Raw genomic sequence first — 11,428 nt, forward strand, 5'->3', positions numbered from 1 at the left:
TAAAAACTTTTGGTGAGCAGTAAAATATAAAAGGCACAAAATTACTAAACTTGTGAATTTAGTTCGAATATTTCAGCAAATAAGCAGCAGTTTAAAAATCAACTTTATATCTATAGAATATTAACAATTTCGAATTAAAGTGTTTAAGCTTTCAGTAATTCTTAAAAACTGCAATTTCAAAAGTTTCTTTTATCACCTGCACAAAAACACACTAACTGCACACATGAAAAAAGTATACCTTATGTTTCTCATGAAATATTGCACCAGTGTATTCTTGCATTCAGGGTTTTTACAATGGATAATGCAAGTAGTTAAAGCACTTCATTACAACTAGACAATTTTAGAGTACAAAAAACTGTTTTTTTATAGTGTTTTTAACCTCGGTTTAAAGTGACCGAGGTACTCTGGTGCAGCCGAATCCGGATAGATGACTCAAAATGTCAAAATCCGCGTAAACCCATGTTCCTTTTTCGGAGTCAAACATCAAAGCTTCCTCCTCTTTGTAACCGAAAACGAAAATAAATTTTCCGTTTGAAACCACTTCGGTGGGAAAAACCAAATGGTCCGAAGCTGCTGGCGGGGGCCGAACCAAAGCGCACTCGTCACTTATAGGATCGTACACCTCGCAAGTCGCATCCCGGCCTCCGATGAAAAACAGCTTTTTGCCAAACGCCGCCATCTTGTGACGCTCTCTCGGCTCGACCATCTTCGTCATCTCGTGCCAAGCGTCGTCGGATTGGTCGTAAGCTTCAACGCTTCTCAAGACGTCGTTGTTAATCAAAAGTCCCCCGCTCGCAACGACTCTTCCCTGGTAAACGGCGCAAGCTTTGTTGAACCCGCGCCCGTGGGTCGCGGAAATTTCCTCCCAACTTCGGTTTTCTGTGTTGAATGAAACGTTGTTGTCTTCAAACCTGCTTCCTATGACGTATATGCTGTCCATGAAAGCGACGACGCAGTAACAGTCGCGGTTACCAACCATGTTTGTGATCGTATCCCAAGTCTTTGTGGCGAAAGAGAATCTTTCGACGGACTGAACGTGGCCATCATCGTCATTGAAACCGCCAAATACATAAATGCAGTTTTTTGAGTACACAGCTTTTGAAGATTCTCGTTCTGTTATCATTGCTGGTAAACTAATTAAACTGCTGTCTAATGGTTTATAACAATGGACATCGTTTGTTATACTACCACTATTTAAATACTCTCCGCCGCAGAAAACTATATAAAAGCCATCATGACTGTAGAACCTACTGGAGGCTTTAGACTTTGGTAAACAGCTCTCTTTCTTCATGACTGCGAGTATTTCCCTGACAACATGACGAAGTTGATTCGTCAACGACAAACTTTCACCCACCGTAAGTCCTTCTACTGCACCATCCGGTAGAAGTGAAACGCGAATATGACGTAATACTCGTTTTGCGTGCTTGATACGCTGGTTGTCGTGGTTTAACCAGGAAAGCGCCGCCTTGAGCACTTCCCACTCGGAATCAACATTCAAATCGTTGCTTGAAAATATCTTCACTGCTGAATCGAGTCCCAACTCTAAAAAGTCGCGATCGGAAACAACAGGAAAACAGCGGTTGATAACGGGTAACGACAGTGCTGACAATTGCGGAAGGTTGAAAAGTCGCGAGGTGGTGAAGAGAGTTGCAGCATTTTTGACGTTTACCTTCACGTTTGTTTTAATGTAGTTAAAAATTTTATCTTTTACGTTTTTTTCTAAGAAAATTTTGTTTTTCTTCATATGAGCTAGGCAATTCTTGTCGTTGACCTCTATAGTTTCTATATTAAAGTATTTAGAGTCATGTGTTGTTTTATCAAAAATTCAAAAATTTAATGTAAAAGTACCTTAAAGCTATTTTAGTGATTCAAGATAAATATGTAGGACATATTAGATAAAATGGAGAAAATTTTTATAAACTTTTTACAACAGTTTATATTAAATAAATATTTTAAAACATTATATCAAAAAATTGTTTTGCAAAAGTTAATACACAAGCTTTGCTTTAAGTTTTATTAATGAGTTTAGTTTGCAGTTCCAATCACATATTGCTAAGTTTAAAGTATAGTAAGATTCTAGTTATTAAACCATTAATGATAACATGATCAAAAAGTATTTTTAAATGTTAAAACTAGAATTTTTAAAAAAATCATTAGTAGTTATCTAGTACTATTACTTAGCAGTTTAAGGTTTATAGTGAACGTGTTTTTAATGAGTTATTTAAAACTTTTTTTTGTGTCTTTTTAAATAACAATATATTACAACCAAACAAAAAGTTTATTGTCAAATTTCGTTGCTTTTTGTAATTTTAAATATAAACAGAGTATTAGTACTACCTAACTCTTCAGTTTGAATAGGGAGAGATTTTCGGCATTGCTTTACAAAGTCACGGTTTTCATTAAACTGAGAAGCTTTTGAGGTTTTTCTTTTTCTTTTAATCTCAAAAAGAACGGTTCTATTAGACAGATCAAAATGTAAGTACTTCTGCAGCCTTTTTTTGCTCCTGGTATAATTAAAATTAAAAAATTAGCATTTAAAAAAAACCATAGCAACTTGATGTACTACTTAATAGTCATCATTTAAAAATAGATAAAATAATTAGACGAATCCATTTTTTTTGTTAATTTTAAAGATGAAGAGATATTTTTAAATATTATATTGTCGCAGTAATCACGTGATAAAATTGTTTAAAAGCGGATGTTTTAAACTGTTTTACGCAGTTTTCGTGACGTGCTTCCAGTATTGAAAAAGCAATCATTTTTTTATTTTCAAGAGTTAAAATTCATTTTAATGCATATATATTTGCGTTTGTCTTTCAAATACGCGCTTAGTTGGTGTGCTCAAGTATAATGCGTTAAAAACACGTTAAGTTTAAGATGCTTTCTTGATTTAGCTATAAGATACTTATTAGTATTTTATTGTCATTTGTGTTTAAATGTAGTTTTAGTATAGTGTGATGTAATTATAATGTATCTTTGTATTCTTTAGTTTATGTAAACAAAATATAAGTTTTGCTTCGTTTGTTGTATTAATCTCTATACATTACTATTTCCTTCTGACCTTTAGTACATCTTTATTAAGATATTAGACACCACGTCTGGTACTCTTATTGAGATAATATTTTTAACTGATGTTTTAATATTTTTTGATTTAAATAAATAAGCTTTATTGCATGATCTTTAATCAAAATAAAAGTTACAAAATATAATTAAATTGAGTAAAGTAGTGAGTCATAACAATAATCTAGAAACTAAAAGTTCAGTGAAACTTTATTGGTTAAATAATATTAGCTTAGTTTATTTAAAGTTTGGGTTAAACTTAAAAGCTTTTTAAAAACTGTATAAATATGAACTACGTAAGCATGCAAACCACAAACCTAACGTAAGTTCTGTCCTTTAGAATGACGTAATACAGATCAATTCTTTTTGATTTCTTTCTCCTAGTGTAATAAGCCTCAAAACCTTTAGGAAGAAAACTTTGTCCGAACTGAATCAATTTCTGAAAAAAAAAGTATAAAAGTAAATTTTAGTAAAAAGTGCTATTTAATTAGAATGCTCTTTACCTAGTATTTAATAAAAAATTAGTGTTTGCATAATTTTAATGTGAAGAATCTACTTTTTTCGCGGATAACTTTAATAAGTCAACTAATTATATCATTTAGATCTTAATACCAAGATTTTTTAAACTACATAAAATCTTAAATACATTATATTGTTTATATGATTTGTGTTATATCTATTTTTTTACTGATTAAAAACTTACCTTTATAATTTTTTTAGTGGGTTTGAACTTTTTTGGACCTTTAACGTTCTGCTTCCTCTTTACAACAGTTTTGTTTTTCAAACTGTTTGCAGTTTTGATTCGAGTACTTCTACGTAATATTGCTGCCATTTTTATTACTCACAAAAATATAAACCTGAATATGTTAATTTGAAGTATTAAATGAGGAAGTTTAACAATAAAATTATAATAAATATATATGGTTATTGCATTCATCAATATAACTGTTTAAAAGTATAAACACCTTTTGCGATTTAAAACCTAACTTCTTAACTGATATTATTATTTAACTTTATTTCTATCTTAAGTCTATTTATTCCTTATCTGTTAAAAGTTTATTAAAACAAAATAAGAAAAGAAACTTTTATTTTTAAAACTTTTAAAACAGGAAAATAACTTTATATATTTTCAATAACTTTTTTTCATTGTCTTTAATGCTCACTATACAACATTGTAAAGTATACAGGAATATCATTTTTACTAAAATTATATATTTATTTTTGATAATCAAATGTTTAATTAAACTAAACTAGTGAATATCCAATGATTCAAAATTTAATTTACTGATAGAGGCTATGGTTATAGTTTAAAAATCAAAAAATTAACACTTTTAAATAAGCTTCTTCAAATAAGAGAACTTCAATGATATTTTATAATTGATATGTAAATACTTAACGAAATATTAACTAAAAATAGTTTTTATATTTCAATTGTAAGTTTATCGCTATTAATAATCTATTAAACTAAGATTACAATTCTAGGGTTTTTATGTTTTTATTATTTTATAAAATAGTTTGAAAATTAAAAACTTAGCTATTTCATAAAATAATAAAAAAATATAATTGTTGTTTGAGTTTAATGAATTAATAGTAGGGATAAACATACAGTTGAAATATAAAAAGGTTTATGACAATTTTTAGTTAAAAGTTTCGTTAAGTAATTACATAGCAGTTATGAAATATCTTTAGACTATTTATTTTGAAGAAGCTTATTTATTGAGTTATTTAAAAAAAACTTGGAACTACAACTCAGTTTTAAGCATATGTTATTATGTTAAGCTTGACTATTTTAAACCTTAATTATTAGAAAAAAATAATGATCTATCTAGTTACAAGCTCATATAAAATATCTAATTAAAAAATAAAACTATACATACACAAAGCTTATTCATTAAACTAATAAGTTAGTAATCAAAATTAAGTCAGAGTGAAATGAAAATTTCATTATACTAAATTTTACACATACTGTCAATGGATTTAAACGATACTTTTAAGCCTCAACATTTAGAAAATAAAACTATAACTAAAACTAATCCGATTCTGCTGACATAAAATCATCAAAACTACAAATGATCAGCAGTAAAAAGATAAAAAACACTGATTTAATATTAATAAGTGTTTTATTTTAGTTGTTTTTTGCATTTTCAATAATTAAAAGTCTGTGTTACAAGACTTAAGAATTTTATCCGAGTTTTTAAAACTATCAGTGGTAAATTATTTGATTACTTCAAATAGATGCAGATAATTTTAGGTAAAACCCTTAGAATTACTTGAAATATATTTACTTTAAACATTTTAAAAACAAATCTTTAAACAAGTCTTTTTTATTTAAAATTAATGGTTATGCTTCATTTTTTTTGTATACCATTACAATGGACAACTTTAACTAAACTTTAAAATTATTAAACTTTATTAACAAGCATTCAACTTTTTCCATAAAGTTTGTTCTTCTCCTACCACAATACTTGTCAAAATACAAAGCTTTAACTTGTGTTTTTATATACACTTTTATTGCTGACTAAATAAGACTAACTTTTTCCATTGTGATTAAAAACAATAAAATTAAGAGCTATAACATGAGTTTAAATTCAATAAAATTACATTGTCAGCTATTTCTATAAAACCTTTTAAAACTGAGTAATATGCCTTACGGTTATGAATGAAAATTTAAAGCAGTTAACCTTCTATTTATCACAGCTTAAACTACAATATGAGAACAAAAGCTTATATAAAATTACATCTAAAACAAAGTTTCATCAGATTTAACCATCCATTTATCTTTTAAAACTGAGTAATATGAACTCATTTATGCCTTATGGTTATGAATGAAAATTTAAAGAAATTAACCTTCCATTTATCACAGCTTAAACTATAATATGAAAACATAAGCTTATATAAAATTACATTTAAAACAAAATTTCATCAGATTTAACCATCCATTTATCTTTTAAAACTGAGTAATATGAACTCATTTATGCCTTATGGTTATGAATGAAAATTAAAGAAATTAACCTTCCATTTATCACAGCGTAAACTAAAATATAAAAACATAAGCTTATATAAAGTTACATTTAAAACAAAATTTCATCAGATTTAAACTTTTTGGTAGACAAAACTGTTTATTTCAAAAAAAACAACAAATAAAAAATTTTAGTTTGAAAATGTTCGGTAAAACACTTAATTACAATATTTTCTTTGTAGAATTTTTACTCGATGATTTACATATCTGTTTAATAAAACTAAAAGTTATATTTATTTAAAAAACTATCACAATTAAACAATGAACTTGACTTAAAATTGTTATTAAGCGATAAATGTATAAACTTTGTTCAACAATATCTTACAAATACATAACAAGTTTACCTAAAACATAATTTGTGTTTTTTTTATTTTTTTTATTATTTTAATTTAATTAAAAACTATCTAATAAAAAAATATCATCTGCCTGAGTAGTAATCATATTACATATAACTGTCTATTATAAGCTTTAAATTTTCTATAGAAAATTAACAATGTCCTAATCTAATCATACGGTTTGTTTCATCCATCGATTGAAAGTATTTTAAAAGAAATTTTTAGCTTATTTAATTAGATGCTTCTTAGTAAACTAGTTTATAAAATCTAAAACTTTATTCAAAATAAAGCTAATGTTAAAAAAGTTATTATATTAAATTATATAAGAACAGTTAGCCGAAATAACAAAGTTGGTGAATTTTAAGATAAAACTACCTGAGTGTTTTTAATAAAAGTTATTACTATTACTAGCCTGAGATATCCTGATTTTTAACTTCCTAGAAAATAATTTTATTTCCTATATACTTATACCTTATAATTCTTTTTCTATTAAGAAAATAAGAAAAAATATGTAGGTTTTGCTAAATTTTATGTTTAACAAACTGATGTTGTGATAGTTTTTTAAGAAGTAAAAAGAGATAAACACAGAGTTAAAACAAAAATATATTAACTTTTTATATGAAAGTCTATAAATAAAGTTAGTTGTATAAAACAAAAAAAGTAATAAAAAAGTGTTGCTACTAGTTCATTTTATTCTCATTTAATTTCTTAAAATCAGTTGTGAACTTAAAAAAAAAAACTTTAAAACCGTCTAACTAGGACAAACGCATACTGTTGTTGATGGTCGTGTGGTGAAGCTCATTAATTATCCATAAAAACTAGTACTGAATTGAATATCAAAAATATAATTCTAAAAGGGTAAGCCCCAAATTCTGTTTTGACCTAAACACAGCATATACTTCTACATTAACTAATTTCTTATATTTATAATACAAATTAAGCCTGATGAAAGGTCTTATTGATGACTTTTAAAACTTCTAAAAAAGTATATATATTTAAAAAACCAACTAATTCTTTTATTTTTAATTTTAGTTTTTAATTTTAGTTTTAAATTTTCAATTATTTTTAAATCGCAAAATTCAAAGTCTTTTAAGCTATAAAAGGAACATTTCCTGAAAGTTTGAGGTCTCTAGCTCAAAAAAAAGGAAAAATAGATTTTTTGTGAATAATTAAATTTCTAAGAAAATTTACCCCAAAAAAATTTGCTGTCTATATGTTTATTTTGAAACCTGTTAAAAAAAACTACAAAATATCAAAAGTTAATAAGATTTTTTAATTCTAGAAAATTAGCTTGTAGTTTGTACTTGAAGTTTTCAAATAAGATCTAATGTTATTCTTAATTTTTTTAAATGTTGAACTCCCTAAGTTTTTATTTATTAAATGTTTTTATGATTATTTTTTACCTTATTTCTATTATTCAAAAAATAAACTTATTTTTTAGAAAACCAGGAAAAATTTAAGAACCAAAAATCGAAAAAAAAAACCTTTAGGAACCCTGGTACAATGATATCAAAATTTATATAGAAAATAAATTTAAGTTAAAGAAGAGTATGAATGAGTAGCTTATTATAACTGTATTTTATTACCTTCTAACTAATAAACAACTTTTAACAATTTTTCCTATTAATTTGCTATTTTTCTATGAGTTTACCTAGCATTTTTAATTTTTGTGTTAGTGGAATCCCCACAGTTTTCCTTTGTTTTTCAAGCTATTTACCTCAAATTTTTAGGAAAAGTTTGTTTTAATGGTAAAAAAATATTAGACTTCCTCTATCTCTACAACAATAAAAATTTATTAAGGTCAAGCAAGTAGTTTGTTATCACATGTAATTCTACCTGCCCCTTTAAGATTAACATTAAACTAAACAAAAAAAAAATAAAAAAAAACTATCTATTAAACCTAGGAAATTCTCTTAGTGACATTCCATTTGGCAAACACTCTCAAGGTTAAAATCTCAACACTAAAAACAAATACTTAAAGCAGTTTTTGCCAAGTCTTGTTCTGGGTCTTTTAGTTATAGAACTTAATTTTTTGAAAACCTTATATTATAAGAATGAACAGAACTAACAATTTTACATCTTATTTGTTCTACTCCAAACTCTTTTATAGTAATACGCGTCAGTTTACAAATTTGAAATTTATACACGTCATCTAATTTTAGCACACTAGTTTATTTAAACAAAGTGTTTGTTGTGTTAAGGGCAGGCAAACAACAAACAAACCTGATTACTCTTTTTTTGCAAACAAAATATTGATTTTAAATAACATACAGCAGCACTATCCCAAACAAATATACAATAATGGATGTGCAGATAAAAGAAACTATGATAAACCACCTAAGTGTTATTGTGTTCAAATAATAACTAAATTTTAACAACAAAAAAATCAACTCTTAATCAATTTTGATTTTGGAAAACTTAAATGTTTCTTCCATTTGAGCTAATCATCCAAAACCACAATTAAGCATTTTATACTATCACTCTGCTCAATAAGAAAACTATTAAGCTTACCACTAAATTCACAATTTTTTGGAAGTTTTATTGAAAGACTAATTTTCAACAAAAATAATTTTATTCATCTCTCTCACACTAAAAAATCATATATTTTTGAAAATTGGGATGAAAGAGAAATAGGTTGGTAGTTATTAATGTCATCTTTTACCAGATTTACAAATTAGGATTACCTTGGCAAATTTAAGTAACTTAGGAAACATACCATACTCAAGACATATACTAAACAGTTTAGAAAGAAAACAAAATATATTTTTAACACTGAGCTTTAAAAAATGAATACTAGGGACATCAGAACCCACAGTTTTATTTGAATTCATAGTAATAATATAATTCTGAATCTCACTATCAGGAATTTCATTAAAATCAAAATAATTTTTTTCTGAGCCAGAGGAATACTCATCATATTTTACATCAACAACGTTTCTTTTAACATTTTATCAGAAATATTTACAAAATTTTTATTCATCAGATTGCCTACACATTTTGTGTCATTCACAATTTTAACACACTCATCAATCACAACTTTAATATTACTACTAGACGTAGATTTAGTAGAAACAATATTATTCACAATTTTTAATACTTTTTTACTATTTTCTTTATTCTTTTTAAAAATTTATTTCTACTAAAGTTTGTTAGAAAAATTTATTACTCTGTTTAATATACTTTCGATATTATTTAAAAGAAACAAAAAATAATCGATTTATTTTTAATAGAAAACTTTAAACGATAAGTTATATAAGTAAATTGAGATAATTATAGCTTTTGTTAACCACGATTTAGTTTTTAATTTCTTGTTTACTTAAAATTTTGACTGGAGCATGATTAAATACTGTCTCAATAAAAAATATTCTCAATTTCATATTAACATCTTACAATTTCCAGCACACAAATTCAAGTTTTTCAACTTAACACTTAAATTGTTCAGAAAAGCTGTTCAAAATTACTAGACTAACAGATAAAAATACTCATTTTCATGCTTTTCAAATTTGATTTCACAAATAACAGGCAATAATAAGGTATATGATAGTTCACAACATTGGCATTTAGCTTTTAACAATCAAAACTAAAATAAACATGACCAATCAAAAAACTAGAGGAACAGTCAGCAGAATGTCTAATTGCGGAATTAACAAATTGCAAAGCACCTGCACTAGAGATACAATCCAAGTAGTCACAAGTATGCTGATCTCTATTAAACAAGTTTGTCTTTATATCACCACCAATTATATAATATTTTTACTTTTTATTAAGTAAGTCTAAAGTATTAATAAAATTTACTTTATATGTATCAAATGCAGAGCTTGGAAGTTTATAAACATTACCAATTATAAACAATTTAATACTTTAAAGTGAAAAAATAAAGTTAGCCTTTATAAAAAATATGCTTCTTGGCATTATAAGAAAAACTCTTTTAAACAATCAAAAGAAAAAAGCAAGTGAAAACAAGATTTCAATACAAAAAAATCACATTTGTTTTGAAAAGATTGCTTTAAATTTAATTTCAAAGAACTTTTTTTAATGAATCAGTTTTCATGTCTTTGTATAAAGCTCCTATAACTTTGTTATATAAAAACTTTTCCCCTATACCTAAAAATTTAATTTTACTAATTGGGAAAAACCAACTGTTAGCTAAGTTGAAGATCTTAGAAATAGGACTAATATGTAAAAAGTTCCTCACCAAACACCCAAAGCACAATTTTTATCTTAAATATAGTTTTATATTATACATAACAAAAAACTTTTACTTTCATAAACCTGGAAAAAATTCATAAAGTCTAGAAGAAATTAAAAATAAACTTTTGGCTACCTCTTAAAGCTATTAGAATTTAAGGAATATGTCATCAGTAGAACTGTTTTAGTTTCTAGACATTAATAAGTAAAATTCAAAATAGAAATTTACCTATTTCCATTACAACTAAGCATGTTTTTAAATGGAATAATCTTTATTTTTATTTTTACAATGATTTAATGATATTTTAGAATGCAAGAAAAAACTGTAGGCTTTGCAAAACTTTTCTATGGTACAACTTCAAGTATCACTTTATATTTGATAAACATTCTCTAGTAATCTTCAAGATGATTTCATAGATTTTGATGCACAAGCGTATCAACTAGATGCAGAACAATTTGAACTTAATTATTAAAACTACAATTAAAAACGCATAAAATTACTTTATTTTGCTTGTCATCATCAACTTCAGAATATCTAGTGTAGCTTTCAAATTATGCCTTGTGCAGGGTTTCAACTTCCCTTGAAGTTGTAATATTCTGAAAAATCCCTATATAAAATTGAAAAATATATGAATGTTCTATAAATTACGTTTTTTGCTAGGTGATTGCAATTTGAAAGCCAAAACAGCAACACAGAGTAATTAAAAACCTAAATGAAGCAATTAAACAGTTTAAATAACAATTTAATATTTTTTTTTATATCAAAATCTTTGCAATCCCTTTAAGCCTTTTATCGTAAAGCGGCAAAAAAAGACTATTTCAATAA

At 26.2% G+C, this 11,428-nt stretch overlaps 1 protein-coding gene across 1 annotated transcript; it reads right to left on the reverse strand.

The window, feature by feature from the left end:
• Positions 1-385: 385 nt before the first annotated feature.
• On the reverse strand, positions 386-3,892 carry LOC145841762 (kelch-like protein 26). Its single transcript, XM_082949120.1, has 3 exons — positions 3,764-3,892; positions 3,371-3,499; positions 386-1,669 (listed from the first exon to the last, which is right to left on the reverse strand). Exons 1-3 carry the CDS (start codon positions 3,890-3,892, stop codon positions 386-388), a joined length of 1,542 nt encoding a protein of 513 aa, XP_082805246.1.
• Positions 3,893-11,428: the final 7,536 nt, after the last annotated feature.

This window comes from Thalia democratica, chromosome 1 (genome assembly GCF_965202585.1).
Source record: "Thalia democratica chromosome 1, ktThaDemo2.hap1.1, whole genome shotgun sequence".
NCBI lineage: Eukaryota > Metazoa > Chordata > Thaliacea > Salpida > Salpidae > Thalia > Thalia democratica.